Source organism: Mytilus californianus, unplaced genomic scaffold, assembly GCF_021869535.1.
Source record: "Mytilus californianus isolate M0D057914Y unplaced genomic scaffold, xbMytCali1.0.p SCAF_12, whole genome shotgun sequence".
Lineage (NCBI taxonomy): Eukaryota > Metazoa > Mollusca > Bivalvia > Mytilida > Mytilidae > Mytilus > Mytilus californianus.
Window position 1 is genome coordinate 20,880,427 of NW_026262604.1, and position 23,804 is coordinate 20,904,230.

Sequence of the window (23,804 nt, forward strand, 5' to 3'; positions counted from 1 at the left end):
ACTCCTTATTGCAGTTATTGCCCTTTAATGTTGATTTTCCATTGGCACTAAGGATAGGGGACTCATAATTGAATTTTGAACTATTTTCATTAGTTTGTTTAATATCATTATGCATGCTTTTTTCTTGTCATTAAGTTAATGTTGTTTTTGTCACAAATCGTATAAGTTGGTTTATATGGCAATAAAAGTTTGATTTGATTTGATTTGATCTAAACTTTTACAAAAATTTTCTCTGAAACTACTGGGCCAAATTTAACCACACTTGGCCACAATCATCATTGGAGTATTTAGTTAAACATGTTTACAAAAGTGTCATCTGACCCAGCCTGCCAACCAAGATGGCCAACATGGCTAAAAATAGAACATAAGGTAAAATGCAAATTTTGTCTATTATTTTGAAAACCATTATGAATAGAGAAAATCTGACAGGAGCAATGTTGGAGAATGTCCTTTGTTGAATATGCACTTAGACCAAGGTTAGCGACACAGGCTCTTTAGAACCTCTAGGTTTTTTTTTGTTCCTTACAGAGTTGTGCAAGAACTCATGATCACATACTGGAGATAAACACTATCAATAAGATGTATGAGGGAGAAGGGGATTTAGTCAAAATCAATGGTACTCAAAAGAGCCACATTAGAGCACAGACTGGTAAAACACTTCATAAATGTGATGTTTGTGCTAGAGAATTTAGTCAAAGTAGTGACTTAAAGAGACATGTGAGAACAAATACATGTACAAACGAAAAACTTTATAAATGTGATGTTTGTGCTAGAGAATTTAGTCAAGCTGGTGACTTAAAGAGACACATTAGAACACACACAAACGAAAAGCTTCATAAATGTGATGTTTGTGCTAGAGAATTTATTCAAAGTTATGATTTAAAGATACATGTGAGTACACATACTGGTGAAAAACCTCATAAATGTGATGTTTGTGCTAGAGAATTTACTCACGGTAGTGACTTAACGAGACATGTTAGAACACATACTGGTGACAAACCTCATAAATGTGATGTTTGTGCTAGAGAATTTATTCAAAGTAGTAACCTAAAGGCACACATGAGTACACATAGTGGAGATAAACCTCACACCTGTGATTTATGTGGTAAACGGTTTAGTCATCTTTGCAATTTGCAGAGACACATAAGAATACATTCAGGCGATAAACCTCATGACTGTGATGTGTGTGGTAGAGGGTTTAGTCTGCATGCTACTTTACAGAGACACATGAGAATACATACAGGTGATAAACCGCATGACTGCGATGTATGTGGTAAACGGTTTAGTCATCTTAGTAGTTTAAAGAGACATATGAGTACACATGCAGGCGATTTATCTTAGTACTGTAATGTATGTGGTACAGGTTTTGGTCAGCATTTTAATTTAAGGGAGCTACCCTTTGATTTTTATGGGGGGGGGGGGGGGGGGGGGGCTAGGATGAAATTTGAAAAAAATAGGCAGGACAGGAGTTTTGAGTAAAAAAAAAGGCAGGATGAGACACTTTGCAAAAAAAAAAAGGCAGGATGACAATTTATGTAAAAAAAAGTCAGGATAAACTAAAAAAAAAAAAGGCAGGACCGAATAGAGTGAAAAATAAAAAGGCAGGACAGAGATTACAACTAAAAAAAATGCAGGACAAAATTTTTCATCCTAGCCCCCCCATAAAAATCAAATGGCAGCTCCCTAAAGACTCACATGAATACATACAGGTGGTACATGTAAACATCATGATTGTGACATATGTGATAATGATTGTGACATATGTGATAAACGGTGTAGTTATCTTAGTAGTTTAAAGAGACATATGAGAATACATACAGGCAATTCACCTTATGACTGTGGTGTATGTGGTAAAAACGTTTAGCTAGCTTGGAAATGTAAAGAGACACATAAGAACACATACAGGACTGTATGTGGTAAAGTTTTTAGTCAGCAAGTTGACTCAAACAGACAAATTGGAATACATACTGGGGATAACACTCTGAAATGAGATGTATGAGGTTGAGGGTTCAGTATGAGTGATCATTTACATAGACACATGAGAACACATGTATACTATCAAATTTATAAGTGAAAAATGACATTAATCTTATATTTGTGCTAAATAATTTATTGGAAGAAGTAACAAACAGAGAAGGGTCTAGAAAAGTGGGGGGGGGGGGGGGGGGGGGGGGGTCCTTCATCACTTCATCTCTTTATTTTTGTATACATTTGATCTATATTCTTTATCTATTTTGTCCATTATTCTCTATTGTTTATAATTTAGCAACCCACTATTCTCCATTTTTTGTCTTTCTTCCTCTCAGTACTCTATGTTTGTTTTTTCCTCTTTATTCAGCTTTTTTTATACGCCCGTTTACTGGACTTATTATGGTATACTGTTGTCCGTCTGTCCGTCGTCAACATGTCGGACATTAACTCAAAAACGCTTTAACCAATTTGCATAAAACTTTGGTGAATTGTTTATATGTATTGACATGAGCTCCCTTTCGTTTTTCATAAATTTTAGATTTTACGTTTCCGAGTCAATTCATTAAGAAAAGGGGGATTTTCCAGAAAATCCCAGTTTTCTGACAATAACTCAAGAATGCTTTCACCTACTTGCAAGAAATTTTGGTTAATTGTTTATATCTATTGACATGAGCTCCATTTTGATTTTTATAAATTTTAGATTTTAAGTTTCGAAGTTACGGGGTTTTATTCATAAAAAAAGGGTGATTTTCCAGTTTTTGGACAATTACTCAAAAATGTTTCAGCAATTCTTAAGAAACTTTGGTGAATTGATTATATCTATTGATGTAAGCTCCCTTTAGAATTTTATAAATTTTATTTGTTTATAGTTTGACGACAGATTTACTAAGTTTTGCGCAACAGCATAGTGTATTGCACAATAGCAAGAAATCTTTAATTGAATATAAATTCAATTCATATAACCAATTTCAAGTTCTTTGACTACATTTATTCAGAAACCTATAATATGTCAAATATTTAATTACAATCCAAATTCAGACCTGTATCAAGCTTGAATATTGTGTCCATTTTTGCCCCAACTGTTCAGGGTTGGACCTCTGCGGGCGTATCCAGCTGCGCTCAGCGAAGCAGTTTATTAACCATTATTCTCTAATATATAAAGCCTATCCATACAGCCAGTTTTTTTTTGATTACCGTAGTTGATTTACAGATTTTAGGTATGAAAAATCTTGGTCGGTCGGTGGGAATAGATATAAAAAAATTAAAAAACATACATGTATTTAATGTATAAAAATAATTGTGTACTTCAGTTTTATTAAAATATTTATGCTGTCCTTTTTGTCATCATTTTTATACGACCGCAAAAAATTTTTGCGGTAGTATATTGGTATGACGTTGGCGTTGGCGTCGTCGTCGTCGTCAGAAGACTCATTGGTTTTCGTACTATAACTTTAGTTTAAGTGAATGGATCTCTTTAAAATTTTACCATATGGTTAAATACCACAAAAGGAAGGTTGGGATTGATTTTGGGGGTTATGGTACCAACAGTTAAGGAATTAGGGGCCAAAAATAAGCATTTTCTAGTTTCCAGACAATAACTTGTGGAACGGTGTATGGATCTCTCTGAAATTATACTACAAGTTTCCATACCACAAAGGGATGGTTAGGATTCGCTTTGGGGGGTTATGGCTCAAACCGTTTAGGAATTAGGGGCAAAAAAGGGGGGAAAACAAGGTTGTCCTGGTTAATGGACAAATACTTTAGTACAAAACATAATTTAAAGCAGTGTAAGGGAGATAAATCAAATACATCATTGAAATTACCTCCCTTACACTGCTTTTAAATTACCCGGTATGTATAAAGTAATGGTTAATGAACAATTAAGATAATTAAAAACAGTGTAAGGGAGGTAATCCAAATACAACGTTTTGGTTACTTCCCTTACACTGCTTTTAAATTATGTTGAAAGAAATGCATATTTATAAAGGAAGACCAGTAAAAATATCTCCAAATGTTGCATCTATTTTTTTACAAAAAAATCCATATGAAAGATTTGACACTATATTTTAAATTCTATTATAAAATAGATTAAGTTAGCACTATGGTAAATTTAAATGGGTAATTATGGTTGCAAATTCCATAGGAAATTTGAATTGAGATTATGACCATATCTTGAGGGAAAGAATTTTTTTGGGGAAAAAAGGGGGGGGGGGGTAAAAAGAAATTGTGGGCGGTCAATTTTTTCTCATTTCAGATTTCAGAAATTAAAAAGAATTATTCTTCAAATATTTATTTTTTTTTCAAATTTCAAATATTGAAAAATTTCAAGAAGTAATCTTTAATTGCACAGTATGGCGCATTAGATTTGTAAAATCTTTGACCACATTTATTTATTTGTTATGCCGAATCTAACCGTGTATTTAGATTTTTAATTTTGGGTCCAGTTTTCAAATTGGTCTACATTAAGGTCCAAAGGGTCCAAAATTAAACTTTGTTTGATTTTAACAAAAATTGAATATATGGGGTTCTTTGAAATGCTGAATCTAAACATGTATTTAGATTTTTGATTTTTGGCCCAGTTTTCAAGTTGGTCCAAATTGGGGTCCAAAATTAAACTTTTTTTTGATTTCAACAAAAATTGAATATATGGGGTTCTTTGATATGCTGAATCTAACCATGTATTTAGATTTTTTATTTGTGGACCCTGCTATCAAATTGGTTCATATTGAGGTCAAAAGGGTCCAAAATTAAACTTGAATTATTGGGGTTCTTTGATATGCCAAATCTAACCGTGTATTTAGATTTTTAATTTTGGGTCCTGTTTTTTAAATTGGTCTACATTAAGGTCCAAAGGGTCTAAAATTAAACTTAGTTTGATTTTAACAAAAATTGAATTCTTGGGGTTCTTTGATATGCTGAATCTAAACATGTGTTTAGATTTTTGATTATGGGCTCAGTTTTCAAGTTGGTCCAAGTTGGGGTCCAAAATTAAACTTTGTTTGATTTCAACAAAAATTGAATATATGGGGTTCTTTGATATACTGAATCTAACCATGTATTTTGATTTTGGACATTGGACCATAATAGGTAAATTAAAAAAATTCAAGTTCTTAGACCACATTCTTTCTGTGTCAGAAACCTATGCTGTGTCAAATATTTAATCACAATCCAAATTCAGAGCTGTATCAAGCTTGAATGTTGTGTCCATACTTGCCCCAACTGTTCAGGGTTCGACCTCTGCGGTCGTATCAAGCTGCGCCCAGCGAAGCATTTTATTTAGATTTTAATGGAATACATTTTTCTCAGCTGCTTTAAATCTGGGAAAAGTATACTGTCAATATATTATGTCCCTGCTTGAACAGTATTGTGCAATAGCAAGAAATCTTCATTTGCACAGTATTGCGCAATAGCACAGTATTGGGCAACAACACAGTATTGTGCAATAGCAAAAAATCTTCAATTGCACAGTATTGCGCAACAGCACAGTATTGCACAATAGCACAGTATTGCGCAATAGCAGGAAATCTTCAATTGAAAATAAATACAAATCTTTTAACCAATTTCAATGGGATTAATTTAAAGTCTTAAATTTTTGGAGGTTCTTATCGAACCTTGTATTTCAATTTTTGATATTGGGCCCCAGTTTTAAATTGGTCTTCATTCATAGTACATTGAGGTCAAAAGGGTCCAAAATTAAACTTTGTTTGATTTCATCAAAAACTGAATAATCATGGCTGTATGATATGCTGAATCTTATTGTGCATTTATATTTTTTATTTTGGACCCTGTTTTCAAATAAGTCCATATTAAGGTTTGAAGGGTCCAAAACTAAACTTTGTTTGATTTCAACTTAAATTAAATTTTTGGTGTTTTTTTTATAGGTAGTGGCTATTTTGCTGGCCCTGGTTAAAATATCTTAATTCAAGCGGGCAAAATAGCCTATTTCTATAGAAATGGCTATTTTACCGGCACCAGCAATATCTGGAATTTGTTGCAAGGGCTGGAAAAATAGAAAATATGTTATTTTGCTGGCATTAGGTAAGTGGATGCCAAGTTAAAAACCATTTTGTTTACACATATATGCAATTCTAAAAACTGATTATTATTCCAAAAGCAAGTTTAATTTTAACATTTTGGATTTTTGAAGCTATGTGATTGACTTTGTTTTATTGTATAATGTTTTATCAAATTTTTATGATGCAATGAGATTTTTAACTTTTTAGCTCACCTGGCCCAAAGGGCCAAGTGAGCTTTTCTCATCACTTGGTGTCCAACGTCCGTCGTCCGTCGTTGTTAGCTTTTACAAAAATCTTCTCCTCTGAAACCACTAGGCCAAATTTAACCAAACTTGGCAACACTCATCATTAGAGTATCTAGTTTAAAAAATGTGTCCGATGACCCCGCCAACCAACCAAGATGGCCGCCATGGCTAAAAATAGAACATAGTGGTAAAATGTATCATTATATTATCTTATATCTAATACTATTAATTATGATTTTAACCTTATTTTACATGATTTCCAAAGCATCAGTAAATACAGGTGAGCGACACAGGCTCTTGAGAACCTCTAGTTTTTTAGCTCACCTGGCCCAAAGGGCCAAGTGAGCTTTTCTTATCACTTGGCGTCCGTCGTCGGGTGTCCTGCGTCCTGCGTCCGTCGTCTGTAAACTTTTACAAAAATCTTCTCCTCTGAAACTACTGGGCCAAATTAGACCAAAATTGGCCACAATCATAAGTAGGGTATCTAGTTTAAAAAATGTGTCCGTCCATCCCGCCAACCAACCAAGATGGCCACCATGGCTAAAAATAGAACATAGGGTAAAAATGTAGATTTTGGCTTATAACTCTAAAACCAAAGCATTTACAGCAAATCTGACTGGGTAAAATTGTTAATCAGGTCAAGATCTATCTGCCCTGAAATTTTCAGATGAATCGGATAACCTGTTGTTAGGTTGCTACCCCTGAATATGTAATTTTAAGGAAATTTTGTTGCTTTTGGTTATTATCTTGAATATTATTATAGATAGAGATAAACTGTAAACAGCAATAATGTTCAGCAAAGTAAGATCTACAAATAAGTCAAACTTGCCAAAAATGGTCAGTTGACCCATTAAGGAGTTATTGCCCTTTATAGTCAATTTTTAACCATTTTTCGTAAATTTTTGTAATCTTTTACAAAAATCTTCTCCTCTGAAACTACGAAGACAAATTTAACCAAACTTGTCCACAATCATCATTAGGGTATGTAGTTTAAAAAATATGTCCAATGACCCCGCCCGCGAACCAAGATGGCCGACATGGCTAAAAAATAGTACATAGGGTAAAATGCAGTTTTTGGCTCATATCTCTGAAACCAAAGCATTTAGAGCAAATCTGACAAGGATATAATTGTTCATTAGGTCAAGATCTATCTGCCCTGAAAATTTCAGACCAATCAGTCAACACGTTGTTGGGTTGCTGCCCCTGAATTGGTAATTTTAAGAAAATTTTGCAGCTTTTGGTTATTATCTTGAATATTATTATAGATAGAGATAAACTGTAAACAGCAGTAATGTACAGCAAAGTAAGATCTACAAATAAGTCAACATGACCAAAATTGTCAATTGACCCCTTAAGGAGTTATTGCCCTTTATAGGCATTTTTTTACAATTTTCATAAATTTTGTAAATTTTTACAAAATATTTTCCACTGTAACTACTGGGCCAAGTTCATTATAGATAGAGATAATTGTAAGCAGCAAGAATGTTCAGTAAAGTAAGATCTACAAACACATCACCATCACCAAAACACAATTTTGTCATGAATCCATCTGTGTCCTTTGTTTAATATGCACATAGACCAAGGTGAGCGACACAGGCTCTTTAGAGCCTCTAGTTTACAATTTTCATAAATTTTTACAAAATATTTTCCACTGTAACTACTGGGCCAAGTTCATTATAGATAAAGATAATTGTAAGCAGCAAGAATGTTCAGTAAAGTAAGATCTACAAACACATCACCATCACCAAAACACAATTTTGTCATGAATCCATCTGTGTCCTTTGTTTAATATGCACATAGACCAAGGTGAGCGACACAGGCTCTTTAGAGCCTCTAGTTATTACATACAGTTAAAAAATCTGAGATTTCATTCTTCTGCTTACCTGTAGCATTAGGGAACATAAAATTGAGAATGGAAATGGGGAACGTGTCAAAGAGACAACAACCCGACCATAGAGCAGACAACATTTAACTTCAAGGGGAAGGTGGGGGTATGGTTTTTTGTCGAGCCTTCGACTTTTGTCGAAAAAGCGAGACATAGCGATCCTACATTCCGTCGGCGTCGTAGTTGTCGTTGTCGTCGGCAGCGTCCACAAATATTCACTCTGTGGTTAAAGTTTTTGAAATTTTAATAACTTTCTTAAACTATCCTGGATTTCTACCAAACTTGGACAGAAGCTTGTTTATGATCATAAGATAATATTCAAAAGTAAATTTTGTAAAAAAAAAATCCATTTTTTCAGTATTTTACTTATAAATGGACTTAGTTTTTCTGCCAGGAAACATTACATTCACTCTGTGGTTAAAGTTTTTGAATTTTAATAACTTTCTTAAACTATCCTGGATTTCTACCAAACTTGGAAAGAAGCTTGTTTATGATCATAAGATAGTATACAGAAGTAAATTTTGTAAAAAAAAAAATCCATTTTTTCTCCGTATTTTACTTATAAATGGACTTAGTTTTTCTACCAGTTAACATTACATTCACTCTGTGGTTAAAGTTTTTAAAATTTTAACAACTTTCTTAAACTATCCTGGATTTGTACCAAACTTGGACAGAAGCTTGTTTATGATTAAAAGCTAGTATCTAGAAGGAAATTTTGTTCCATTTTTTCCGTATTTTACTTATAAATGGACTTAGTTTTTCTTCCAGTTAACATTACATACAGTCTGCAGTTTAAGTTTTTAAAACATTTATTAGATTCATAAACTATCCTGAATTTTTACCAAACTTGGACAGAAGCTACTTATAATCAAAAGATAGTATAGAGAGGAATATTTTTATTAATTTTTTTCCTCATTTTTGTTGAGCCTGTGATTAACAGCAAAAAGTAGGCGAGACACTGGGTTCCGCGGAACCCTTACGAATTTTTCCATAAAAAATATTATGATCCCTAATTTGATGAAAAAAAATATTCTGGTCAAGCAGATGACAAAAAAAAATTATTCTGAATCCAGATTTTCCTTATACCTTATAGTGTTAAAATTAGAAAAACATAATTTGATTGATAGCGTCGAAATCAAAATAGCCATTGCCTTTTTTATATGCTGAATCTAACCATGTTGTTAGATTTTGGATATCAGACCATTCTAGGTAAATTAAATGTCCCATTTCAATTTTTTATACGACCGCAAAATTTTTGCGGTCGTATATTGGTATCACGTCGTCGTCCAAAGACACATTGGTTTCCGGACAATAACTTTTGTTTAAGTGTATGAAATTTTACCACAAGGTTTATGACCACAAAAGAAAGGTTGGGATTGATTTTGGGGGTTATGGTCCTAACAGTTCAGGAATAATGGGCCAAAATGGGGCCCAAATAAGCATTTTTATAGTTTCCAGAAAATAACTTGTGAAATGGTGTATGGATCTCTCTGAAATTATACCACAAGTTACCATATCACAAAGGGATGGTAAGAATTTGCTTTATGGGGTTATGGCTCATACTGTTTAGGAATTAGGGGCAAAAAAAGGGGGAAAACAAGGGTTTTCAGGTTAATGGACAATTACCTAAGTACAAAACATAATTTTAAAGCAGTGTAAGGGAGGTAATTCAAACACATATTGTCAAATTACCTCCCTTACACTGCTTGTAAATTATTTATAAAGAAATGTATTGTCTTTAGGTGATTAGCTGTTGAATTTATTTTTATAAGTTACTATTTTAAAAATATTTAATAAAGGTAATTTAATTTTAGCCATGATTATGTATGTGAAGGAATTTTATTTTTAGATATTACTATTTAATGTTGCTGATGGAGGCTTTTTAATTTTAGGCATGATTATGATGTCATTTTCTATTTTAAAAATTATGTTATTTTAGCCATGATTATGTATGTGAAGGAATTTTATTTTTAGATATTACTTTTTAATGTTGCTGATGAAAGTGTTTTAATTTAGGGCATGATTATAATGTCATTTTCTATTTAAATACTTTTATGATGTATTTAAATGGGTTTTTATGGTTGCAAAATCCTAGCTGTCAATTTATTTTTAAAAGTTACTTTTAAATGCTGATGAAGGAATTTTATTTTTAGATATTACTATTAAAAGTTGCTGATGAAGGTTTTTTAATTTAAGCCATGACTATGATGTCATTTTCTATTTTAATACTTTTATGATGTATTTAAATGGGCTTTTATGGTTAAAAAAAAAACATTTTTTCTAGTTTCCAGACAGTAACTTGTGATTAAGTGTATGGATCTCTCTAAAATTGTACTACAGGACTGAGGTTCCATACTACAAAGGAAAGACTGCAATTGAGTTTGATGGTTAATGCTATAAGGGGGATTCAAAAAGTTTAGGGGGAAGTGGGGGTTTCCAATTTTTTTTTAAAAGGGTTCAAAATTTCAAATTTTTGAAAAGTTTCGAGAAGAAATCTTCAATTGCACAGTATTGCGCATTAGATTTGTAAGATCTTTGTCCACATTTATTTAGTGTCAGAAACCCTATATTAAATCAAAAATTTGATCACAATCCAAATTCAGATAGTATCAAGCTTGAATATTGTGTCCAAATTTGCCCCAACTGTTCAGGGTTCGACCACTGCGGTCGTATCAGGCTGCGCTCAGCGAAGCATTTTATTAAGATCTTTAACCAAATTTATTTTGTGTCAGAAACCTGTATTATGTCAAAAATTTGATCACATCCAAATTCAGACAGTATCAAGCTTGAATATTATGTCCAAACTTGCCCCAACTGTTCAGGGTTCGACCTCTGCAGTCGTATCAGGCTGCGCTCAGTGAACCATTTTATTCACAAAGCTTCTATATAAAAATAAGGACATGTGGTATGATTGCCAATGAAACAACTATCCACCAAAGTTTAAATGAAGTGGATGTAAGCAATTATAGACAACCGTACGTCCTTCAACAATGAGAAAAACACATTATGTATGGTCGGCTATAAAAGGCAACGACTTGAAAAAATATGAAACAATTCAATTGAGAAAACTAACGGTCTTATTTATATTAAACAAAACATGCAGTTTACGAAAAACATATATGACAAACATGACCCAAGTTCAACGACAACCATTGAAATTAAGGCTCCTGACTTGGGACAGGCACATATAAAGCATGTGGCGGGGTTATAACCTATAACCTGCTGTACTAGACGTTTGCTATTATAGGAAATGCGTAGTAGGTAAATGATAACATATCATGAGAAACAATTTGTTTCCATATCAATCTATTGTTACTATTTACCTGAATGTTGTCTTGTGAATTTATTATTAATAGCGTCCTGGTACCTATCGTCCTAGTCCTATAATATATGACTTCGCATTCTTATTCAATTTTTAACGTTCTTGCTTAAACAAAACAAACATTGAAAAGATTAAGATTTCTGTGTTTACAGGGGAGGTAATATTTAAACTGGTCCGCCGTTCCATCTATAGCTTCGCACAGTGTAGCGATAAGTGAACACAACAGGGGTCCAGTTCCAGGTCATGGGGAAAAACACCCTTTGCATGAATAATTCACATATTTGTCTGTGAGGAACATATCAAAGTCTGCCAATTCCAACTCTTCACATCGTAGATGATACCACGTATCACAATTGTCGCAGCAGATGCTTGCAATCTTACAATTTTTACGGCATATTCCACAAGGCCAGAATATCATATTTGCTTTAGCAGTGGTTTTAACTTTTCTTTTCTTAGTGGCAGGCATGTTGAAACCCTTCCACGATCTTCCACCGTCAATTCAAGTGTGTTTAATAACATACAAAACATTGAAAAGTGTTCACCATGCAGTTGCGAATATTACACCCTGGCCGGCAGTGATTTTTTTTTAAATAACGAAATATACGTTTTGATCGACATGATCGAGGACAATATCGTTCATGATTCTTCTATATACTCTTGTTTATATTTACTTACTTACTTATATACAATTTTGAAATCTAAAATGTAAAAGTGCAACAACACTATCTACACACTTTAGATGTATCATCGTACATATCCCCATTTATATTAAGGACAAAACAAGCAATGATTATTTTTTTTTTATTCAGGAAAACATTTATTGTTATAAAATATTATTATTTTATTCTCCCGGGCGCTTTTTCTTTTCCCCGGGCGCTTTTTCTTTTCCCGGGCGCTTTTTAGTAGGACCGAGTTTAGGTAATATTTTGTTACTAGATTATGTAGATTTCCCACTGATGACTGTCAGACATGAGATTCTTCCGGCGGGAGTCAGATGTCTCTTCTGTTGAACCATGGTTCCTGTATTTAATTGAAAAAAAACTAGTTTATCTTTAAAGCAGAATGGTTGGTATCGTATTAATCAAAATCTACATTGTCAATTTATTCTGATCTGACTGAAATACAGCTGTTTGTTTGTCCAGGCTTTGCTTACAATAAATGTTAGGAATCGATTGGAAAATTACTAATGAATCATTAGTAATGATTAATCAGAAAATTCTGACATCAAGCTTGAATACGATTTTCTATTATAATTGGTTATTGTCTCGCCGTCAACAATGGCAACAACTGCTTCAATAGTCCGAGATTTCTGGGGCCGTGCTTGTCTGGCAAAACAGCCGTTGGACGTCAGAGCAATCTCGGACTACTGCTTCAATAACTGTTAAGGTTTCTGCTTAGTTAATTTTGATATAAACTACTAGTGTTAGATCAATGGTATTTTCTATAAAGTTACATTACTATCAGTACATATCAGTTAAACAACTATATTGAGGCCCTGCAACCTAGGTCATGGTCCAGTAACTGAATTTATTAGCAATTTTCAATGTTAATTTTTCGGGTACCTGTAAAGAGCGAAACTAAATAGAAACGGAACGGAACAAAACGAAACGAAATAAATATATATTTTTTTAAATTTCAACTTAAATGTCCCCGCTCAATGTCTTTATATTATTAGTTACATGGTGTGTTAGTGACCTTATACGATATGGGGTCAGTAAATTCCATATGGGGTGAGAGCGAAGCTCGAATCCCCATATGGAATTAACTGACCCCATACATATCGTATTAGGTCACTAGCACACCGTGTAACGAATTTATCTTACCGACTATCTTCACATGTGGTATTTAGACTAGCGGCATATCAAAGTGATTAAGTCTTTAATACTTAGTATTAAGAACCTACTTCCATTTGTCTTTACAAAAAACAAATGTCAACAATAACAACTTGTTAGCTTTAAATTTGTTTAATGAATTTATTTCAATCGTTCATTATCAATTTCTTCGTCTGTTGAAACCTTTCAGATTTCTTTTTTGTTTTAAAAGGGAAGTAACTCCTTACTAACCCCCATATGGTAACTAACCCAATATTTTTTAGAACAACCTATATCAAATAAATGTTGTCACCACGTGTAGTCCTTTAACCAATCATATCCCCAGAAATCTATAAGATAAGTACCAATATGTCTTTATATGTACCAATATAGGGAAAGACAGTGTGAACTGATATATATGGGTCTGAAAAGTGGGATTATCGGGATCTGATTGTTTTTATACGCCCGTTTACGGGACGTATTATGGTATACCGTTGTACGTCCGTCTGTCCGTCCGTCCGTCCGTCTGTCCGTCCGTCCGTCGTCAACATGTCGGACATTAACTCAAAAACGCTTGAACCAATTTGCTTAAAACTTTGGTGAATTGTTTATATGTTTTGACGTGAGCTCCCTTTCGTTTTTTATAAATTTTAGATTTTACGTTTCCGAGTTATGGGGTTTTATTCATTAAAAAAAAGGGTGATTTTCCAGTTTTAGGACAATAACTCAAGAATGCTTTCACCAACTTGCAAGAAATTTTGGTTAATTGTTTATATCTAATGACATGAGCCCCCTTTGGATTTTTATAAATTTTAGATTTTACGTTTCCGAGTTATGGGGTTTTATTCATAAAAAAAAGGGGGGATTTTCCAGTTTTGGGACAATAACTCAAAAATGCTTTCAGCAGTTCTCATGAAACTTTGATGAATTGTTGATATCTATTGATGTAAGCTCCCTTTAGAATTTTATAAATTTTAGATTTTACATTTCCAAATTATGGGGTTTATTCATTAAAAAAGGGGGGATTTTCCAGTTTTCAGACAAAAACTCAAAAATACTTTCAGCAATTCGTATGAAACTTTGGTGAATTGTTTATATCTATTGATGTAAGCTCCCTTTAGAATTTTATAATTTTTATTTGTTTATAGTCTGACAACAGATTTACTAAGTATTGCGCAAAGCACAGTGTATTGCACAACAGCAAGAAATCTTTAATTGAATATAAATTCAATTCATATAACCAACTTCAAGTTCTTTGACTACATTTATTCAGAAACCTATAATAGATGTATGTCAAATATTTAATTACAATCCAAATTCAGACCTGTATCAAGCTTGAATATTGTGTCCATTTTTGCCCCAACTGTTCAGGGTTAGACCTCTGCGGGCGTATCCAGCTGCGCTCAGCGAAGCAGTTTATTTGTGGACTCTTTTTGTCTGAGCAGGTTTACATTCGGCTTATATTTACATGTAAAGAACATTACACATCGTAATGTTGGTTTATTTATTGTCGTGAACATGAAACAATTGCTCGGGCCCGGACTGACATTTAGCCGCGAGTCACCCATATCGAACGAAAGCATTAATAATAGATCATTGTTTACGCTATATTTTGCTGTCAGGTCTAGGTATGGATGTGTAGACATTGGTTGGTTACGAGTGATGGCTGTCTTCTCGGTGAACTGAGAGGGATTGGGCCCGGGATAACTACAGTTTGTTTATGAGGAAAATTCTGGGCATTTTTGTGAGTTTCAAGTAATTTTGGGTTGGCATTGGTCTTTCGGGTCTGCAATGGTCCTTAAAAGCAGATTTCGGGTAGCCTTAGATTTCGGGTACGTGTTTTGTAATTCTATGCAAATTCCCTTTTGTCACATGTTTGTCCAAGTAAAATTTTATTGGATTTATGTCAAGTTAAATTCGGATAATTTAGGGTATGATCTGTTTATTTTCTTGATACTTAAGGGTCTCTTAAATTAAATATGCAAATGCTGGATAATTTCTGATCTTTTTAGTGAACTCAATCGGATTATTTCGGGTAGGGTTTTATAATTTCAATCAATTAAGGATTTGAGTACGCCATGGATGCTATCCTCAGTGAGATTCAACTTCTCCGCTATGCACGCGATAATAAGCAGAAATTGCTAAAATCCCGAAAAATAAAGCCCATTGAAGTGGAATTTATCTTTGGTTTAAACCTCCTTTCCTCCGCCGAGTGTGCGTACACTTAGTAATCTTACTGTATATTGCTATAGTACAGTCTGCTGGTGAAGAAAAATGCGGTTTAGGAACATTTGAGTTGCCATAATCAACATTTTGTAACCATTTAACTGCATACTTTTCTTTGCTCTTAAAAGAATGTTTACATTTCAATAAAATTTAATGTTGCGTTTCAGTCATATGTGATATACAGCATTAAGTAACGTGTCGACCACACTAACATATTTTTTAGTGATAATTTTCAATAAGGCAATAACGAGCAGGTCATCTATACATATTCCATAGTTGATACAACCTCGGAGTTAAGTAAGATAGTAATTTTATAAATGGTTGTTCTTTTTTGGGCACAGACTGCTAAATACGAATATAACTCTGTAGAGGAGATAGATGCACCAGATAAGTTTTATGAGCATTCTTCAGGTCAGAAAACAACAATGATGTAAACATAAGTGATATGCACCTTAATAAATATATATATTTACGTTTCGCGGATATAATTGTTATGCAATGCTTTTTGAAATTTTTTCGTATCAAGTTCCTGTCTATTTGTATTACGATTTTAACATTGGTACGGATATTTCATTGTGTTCTCAATGTGCAATTTAATACGCATGTTCTTTACTTCAATTCTCAATATTTTGTGGGTAAAATGATAAATTTTTTTATAAGGTCAAATTCAATTATTTATTATGCCCCCGCCGTAGCGGTGGGGGCATTAAGTTTTACCCTTGTCCGTCTGTACGTGGCGGTACGTACGTCCGTACGTGCCAAAATTGGTTTCCGTTCTCTTACTTGAGTTTGCCTCAACCAAATGTTATGAAACTTATACACAATGCTTATTACCACAAAACACATCACGTCATTTAACCGTTCTAGAGTTATGCCCCTTTATAAATGGAAAATTGCAAAATTTTTAGTTTCTGTTCTCTAACTTAAGTTTGCCTCAACCAAATAGTATGAAACTTATACACAATGCTTGTTACCTCAAAACACAGATCAAGTTTGAATTTTGGTGGCGTCACTTTAATTGTTCTAGAGTTATGCCCCTTTATAAATGGAAAAATTGCAAAATTTTTAGTTTCCGTTCTCTTTCTTAAGTTTGCCTCAACCAAATGTTATGAAACTTATACACAATGCTTATTACCACAAAACACAGATCAAGAGTTTGAATTTTGGTGGCGTCACTTTAACCGTTCTAGAGTTATGTCCCTTTAGAAATGGAAAAATTGCAAAATTTTTCTTTTCTTTTAAATATCAAGTTATTTTTAAAATTGGAGTTATCTTCCTTTGTCCATGATTATAGTTGAATAAACTACAATCAATGCTTTATACAATGCAATGTTTAATTTTGACTTCCACTGATAAAACACAGATCAAGTTGAATTTTGATAGTGTCACTTTAACCATTATTGAGTTATGCCCCTTTATAAATCGAAAGATTGCAAAATATTTAGATTCCATTCTGTAACTTAAGTTTGCCCCAACCAAACATTATGAAACCTATACACAATATTCATTACCACAAAACTAAGATCAAGTACACATTTTTTGTTTCCGTTTTCTAACTTTATAGTTTGCCTCAACCAAATGTTATGAAACTTATACACAATGCTTATGACTACTTAATACAGATTAATTACGAAATTTTGGGGCGACACTTTTACTAATCTTGAGTTATGTCCCTTTATAAACATAAAAATTGCTGAATTTTTAGTTTCCGTTCTCTAACTTTAGTTTGTCTCAACCAAATGTTATAAAACTAATACACAATGCTTATTATCACAAAACTCAGATCAAGTTCAAATTAGGGTAGCGTCACTTTTACCGTTCTTCAGTTATGTCCCTTTATAACTATATGATATGCAAGCGGGGGCATCAAAAAAACTTCCGCAACGTTTAGCCCAAAACGTATTAAGTTTCAATAATATTAGGATTGAAATAGTTTGCTTCAAAATCTTTCTAGCCACTCTAATGTAATGAAGGTTATTTCTCAAACACGGGAAGTAGGGGTCGATCTAAACATGGGATTTTTGGTACAGAAGTGCAGCTGGGAAAACACCCAAATTTCATAAATTAAAACCAAAAAAATCACGACACTTAATATGTTTCCAATGGCAAAATCATGACCCATTCATAGTTTTCTCAGTAATCCCATACATGTATTATACAATATAAATAAGAAGATGTGGTATGAGTGCCAATGAGACAACTCTCTATCCAAGTACAAGTTTTGATATCTTAATTTGAATAAAAACGATAAAATAGCATTTAAACAATTATCTATTATAATTCGGAGGATGAAAATTACTGACCCATTGATACATGTAGTTGACCTCAGTAAAATTTAGTATATGCCATTAATATAATTTAAATATATAAAGGGGACACATTCCAGCGGCACGTCTGTGTATACCTTCATTTAGTCATAGAACCCCAAATCTAGATTGAGACCCACGTGCGTGTCCTCAATATCCCAGTTCTGAAATATAGTCCCATTTATATTATTTATCTCAGGTGTACCACCCCTTTTTCTTTCTAGGGTAATATTTTACCGTAAACACCTTTATCATTCAAAACTACGTGTGAAAACTTAACACTTAGGCAGTAAGCACCGGCATGTACGACCCCCCCCCCCCCCCTCCCTGAAAATAAACGTTCCGGCCCCTCTGCCAGTTTCATTTGATTTGTTCCAACTAAAACAACGAAATTCAGATGCACGCAAACTTTGCAACACACAAACATATTGTATTATAAGACATTTGGCGGAGATTTAAGTTAAAATTATAAAATAACTATTTATTTCGTTTCATTTTGTTTCGTTTTGCGCTATTTCGTTTTGTTTCGTTTTGTTCCGTTCCGTGCCGTTTCTATTTCGCTTCGCACCTTACAGGTACCCTATTTTTTCTGCTTAAGTTAGTTGATAGGAATTAATTGTGATAGATCAATGATATTTTATATAAAGTTGCATACTTATCCAAGCATATCAGTTTGACAACTGAATTTATTAGCATACCTATCCATCTTCAATCCAAGCATATCTTTTTGACAGCTATTTCAAGGCTCTGTCCTCTAAGTCATGGTCCAGCGTCTTTCAATTAATAAGCAAGCAATTTTCAACATTAAATTTTCTGCTTAGTTAGTTTGATAGTTACTACTAATGATAGACAATGCTATTTTGTATAAAGTTGCATTACTATCAGTATCAGTACATCTCAGTTTGTTGACTATTTTGAGGTCCTATCCCAAGTTCATGGTCCAGCAACTTCATATTGATTAGCAATGTTGCTGTCCATCAGATTGTCTTTTCTGATTTTATTTTCTGCAGACTGGCGAGACATATCTCTGAGTCAACAGTTTATTTATTATAAATAAGAAGATGTGGTATGAGTGCCAATGAAACAACTCCCCGTCCAAGTCACAATGTATTCAAAGTTAATAATTATAGGTCAAAGTACGGCCTTCAACACGGAGCTTGTAAATTATATTGACATTACCAACATTCTTTTCCTTATGAACAAAGAAGACGTGAGGTACACATCAATGAGGCAGTACAGCATATATACTTCTTGTACATGTTGTATATAGTATGGAATTAGAATTCCCCAAACATGCAGATGCATAAATGCAGAGTATTTTCGTTCTTCGTGATCGGCACATTTTCGCTATCGTGATCCGTTTTCTACATATTTTTTTTTTTATATTTTCGTGATCCGTGATCATGGAAATTTATTTTTTGTGAATCGTGATTGACAAAAAAATCAACTCGTGAATCGTGATGAGACCCCCCCCCATCAGGCCCCTCATATTTTATGTGTAATTTACGGGAAGTTATCAAAAGGTTTATGTCTTAATTTTTTTTGTTCCTTACAGAGTTGTACAAGAACTCACAGGTGATAAACCTTATTAATAGGATGTATGAGGTAGAGGATTTAGTTACGACCAATGGTACTCAACAGAGACACATAAGAACAGAGGCTGGTAATAAACTTCTTAAATGTGATGTTTGTCCTAGAGAACTTAGTCAAAGCAGTGACTTAAAGAGACATGTGAGAACACATACTGGTGAAAAACCTCATAAATGTGATGTTTGTGCTAGTGAATTTTATTGCAGTAGTAACCTTAAGGTACACATGAGAACACATACTGGAGATAAACCTCATGCCTGTGATTTATGTGGTAAACGGTTTAGTCAGCATAGTAATTTAAAGAGACACATGATAATACATACAGGTGATAAACCTCATGAGTGTGGTTTATGTAATAAACGGTTTAATCAGTATAGTACTTTACAGAGTCACATGAGAACACATACAGACAAAAAACCTCATGACTGTGATCTATGTGGTGAACAGTTCAATCGTCATGGTTATTTTCAAAGTCACATGAGAAAACATACCAGTGACAAACCTCACAACTGTGATGTATGTGGTAAAGGGTTTAGTCTACATGCTACTTTACAGAGACATATGACTATACATACAGGTGATAAACTTCATAAGTGTGATTTATGTGATCAACTGTTTAATCAGCATAGTAGTTTACAGAGTCACATGAGAACACATACAGGCGATAAACCTCATGAATGTCATGTATGTGGTAAACGGTTCAGTCAGTCTCGTTATTTACAAAGTCACATGAGAATACATACCGGTGATAAACCTCATGCCTGTGATTTATGTGGTAAACGGTTTAGACAGCATAGTAATTTAAAGAGACACATGATGATACATACAGGTGATAAACCTCATGAGTGTGATTTATGTGATCAACGGTTTAATCAGTATAGTAGTTTACAGAGACACATGAATTCACATACAGACAAAAAACCTCATGACTGTGATGTTTGTGGTGAACGGTTCAGTCGTCCTCGGTATTTACAAAGTCACATGAGAAAACATACCGGTGACAAACCTCACGACTGTGATGTATGTGGTAAAGGGTTTAGTCTACATGCTACTTTACAGAGACATATGACTATACATACAGGTGATAAACTTCATAAGTGTGATTTATGTGATCAACTGTTTAATCAGCATAGCAGTTTACAGAGGCACATGAGAACACATACAGGCAATAAACCTCATGACTGTCATGTATGTGGTGAACTGTTCAGTCAGACTCGTTATTTACAAAGTCACATGAGAAAACATACCAGTGACAAACTTCACAACTGTGATGTATGTGGTAAAGGGTTTAGTCTGCAAGCTACTTTACAGAGACACACGACAATACATACAGGTGATAAACCTCATGAGTGTGATTTATGTGATAAACGGTTTAATCAGCATAGTAGTTTAAAGAGACACATGAGAACACATATTTGTGAAATACCTTATAAATGTGATGTTTGTGGTAGAAAATTTTCCCAAGGTAGTATCCTAATTAAACACATGAAAATACATACTGGAGATAAAACTCATGTCTGTGATGAATGTGGTAAACGGTTTAGTCAGCATGCTAATTTAAAGAGACACATGATAATACATACAGGTGATAAACCTCACGAGTGCGATTTATGTCATCAACGGTTTAATCAGTATAGTAGTTTACAGAGGCACATGAGAACACATACAGGCGATAAATCTCATGACTGTGATGTATGTGGTGAACGGTTCAGTCTTCTTCGTTATTTACAAAGGCACATGAGAATACATACTGGTGACTAACCTCATGACTGTGATGTATAAAAGGTTTAGTCTGCATGCTACTTTACAGAGACATATGACTATACATACAGGTGATATACCTCATTAGTGTTATTTATGTGATTAACTGTTTAATCAGCATACTAGTAGTAGTTTACAGAGATGCATAAGAACACATACAGGTGATAAGCCGCATGAATGTTATGTACGTGGTAAAGAGTAAACACGGTAAAGTGTTCAAGCCAAGCTGGTAATTTATATAGACATATGCTTGACAATTCGTATTATATATTTATCCCCGGCTTAGTATATTTCTAGGATTTTGATTGGTTAAAGCAGGTCGTTACAAAACCCATTGCCCCTGGTTGTTGCTAACCCACATACCCGGGCGTTGCTACCTATTACACCGAGGAACGTCACGCGCGTTTTCTTAGTTCCATGGTTGTTCCTTGTAAAATATCGAATTCTGTAGATTATTTATGATGTCTGTAATTAAATATTTAATCAACTAACCGGATTTTATCTTATTATGTCGATCATTTGCATTCATTTTAGTAAATGCATCACTTGGCTGATTGCCAATGAATGGGACTACTGACCAAGCTATGCAAATGACCCACGTTGACGGCACAACGTCTATGATGTTACTCCCACAACACTGAGCGCCAAATTCGGCCCATTTCCGTTTCTCTAATCTACCAAAGATAGTATATCCTACACCCGTTAAAAATATATCAAATTCCCAAATTTCTATAAAAGATTTTTACAAAATGAAAAAAAAAAAAACGTTGCTTTCACGTTACACTTTGTGGTCGAATTTCTCTAAAAATCGCCGAATCTGGACTAAGACCGGGTATAAATTCGTTATCTACGTTCATATCCGTAGATATGGATATTTTAACACCCTTCAGTACCCTGTACACCATTCGGCTTCGCCTCTGGATGTACTTGGATACTTAATGGTGTTAAAATGTCCATATCTACGGATATGAACATAAATAACTTATAATATATTTATTAATTACCTAACAAATGTTATTTCTTCGAATAAGGATCATATCCAGGCCAAGATCACTGGTGTTAAACTGATAATCGTAACTGGAATTACGACGATCCCAATATGGCGACGGCAGAAATAGGTAAAATCTTTTCAGTCATTTTTATACGCCCGTGTACGGGACGTATTATGGTATACCGTTGACCGTCTGTCAGTCCGTCTGTCCGTCCGTCCGTCGTCAACATGTCGGACATTAACTCAAAAACGCTTTAACCAATATGCATGAAACTTTATTGAATTGTTTATATCTATTGACGTGAGCTCCCTTTCGTTTTTTATAAATTTCAGATGTACCGTTTCCGAGTTTTGGGTTTTATTCATTAAAAAAGGGGGGATTTTCCAGTTTTCCGACAATAACTCAAGAACGCTTTCACCAACTTGCAAGAAATTTTGGTTAATTGTTTATATCTATTGACATGAGCTCCCTTTCAATTTTTATGAATTTTAGATTTTACGTTTTCGAGTTCCAGGGTTTTATTCATAAAAAAGGGGGATTTTCCAGTTTTCTGACAATAACTAAAAAATGCTTTCAGCAGTTCTCATGAAACTTTGGTGAATTGTTTATATCTGTTGATGTAAGCTCCCTTTAGAATTTTATAAATTTTAGATTTTACATTTCTGAGTTATAGGGTTTTATTCATTAAAAAAGGGGGGATTTTCCAGTTTTTCGACAATAACTCAAAAATGCTTTCATCAGTTCTCATGAAACTTTGGTGAATTATTTATAGCTATTGATGTAATCTCCCTATTGATTTTCATAAATTTCAAATATAACATTGAGAAGAAATTGAACTTTATTTGTTTATTGTCTGACAACAGATTTACTTACTATTGCGCAACAGCACAGTGTATTGCACAACAGCAAGAAATCTTTAATTGAATATAAATTCAATTCATATAACCAATTTCAAGTTCTTTGACTACATTTATTCAGAAACCTTTAATATGTCAAATATTTAATTACAATCCAAATTCAGACCTATATCAAGCTTGAATATTGTGTCCATTTTTGCCCCAACTGTTCAGGGTTGGACCTCTGCGGGCGTATCCAGCTGCGCTTAGCGAAGCAGTTTATTCTCAAATGTAGCCCGTTGTTGTCAAGAGTTACTCAGCTGCAAGGTTTTTGTATACCATTACATCTTATTTGAATCGTAACGGTGCACTATAACTGTCTAAGCGCTTAGAAAATTGCCGTCGAAAAATTCGGGATGATAATCGTAATTCGATGGCATTTTTCTTGTTTGATAATCGTAAATTTTCTTTATGGGATAATAGTAACTGAAAAATAATAAATGTGTCTTCCAGTTTGTCAATGGTATTTTGTGTGTAAAAACTGCAATGTCCAGTTAAACGATGAAAATTAACGCGCAAAAATAAAAAATAATGAAGCAACTTACAGGTTAATATTTAGGACAAATTTACTTATATGTATATATATCTCGATTTATAACTGACAACAATATGCATAACATTTTAATATATACATGTACCTGTTAAAGATATGGAAAATGAAGCAGCTGTCGAGTCAGTTATTGTGGTAAATAGATAATTTAAATTCTTTCAAAGTTTCAATGTTGTTTTCCCGTTTAGGGTTGTTTTTTGGAAGTGGGGAAATTTAAGTGGGGAGGGGGGGGG

General features: G+C 33.8%; 1 protein-coding gene across 1 annotated transcript; it reads left to right on the forward strand.

Moving 5' to 3' along the window:
- The first annotated feature begins 847 nt into the window (after nucleotides 1-847).
- LOC127721535 (zinc finger protein 160-like) lies at nucleotides 848-23,791 on the forward strand. Its single transcript, XM_052228295.1, has 2 exons — nucleotides 848-891; nucleotides 19,338-23,791. Exon 2 carries the CDS (start codon nucleotides 19,379-19,381, stop codon nucleotides 21,131-21,133), a length of 1,755 nt encoding a protein of 584 aa, XP_052084255.1. The 5' UTR covers nucleotides 848-891; nucleotides 19,338-19,378; the 3' UTR covers nucleotides 21,134-23,791.
- Nucleotides 23,792-23,804: the final 13 nt, after the last annotated feature.

What these genes read in the sequence shown, in the direction of transcription:
- LOC127721535 (XM_052228295.1), top strand. Translation starts at nt 19,379, where the DNA reads ATGTATGAGGTAGAGGATTTAGTTACGACCAATGGTACTCAACAGAGA.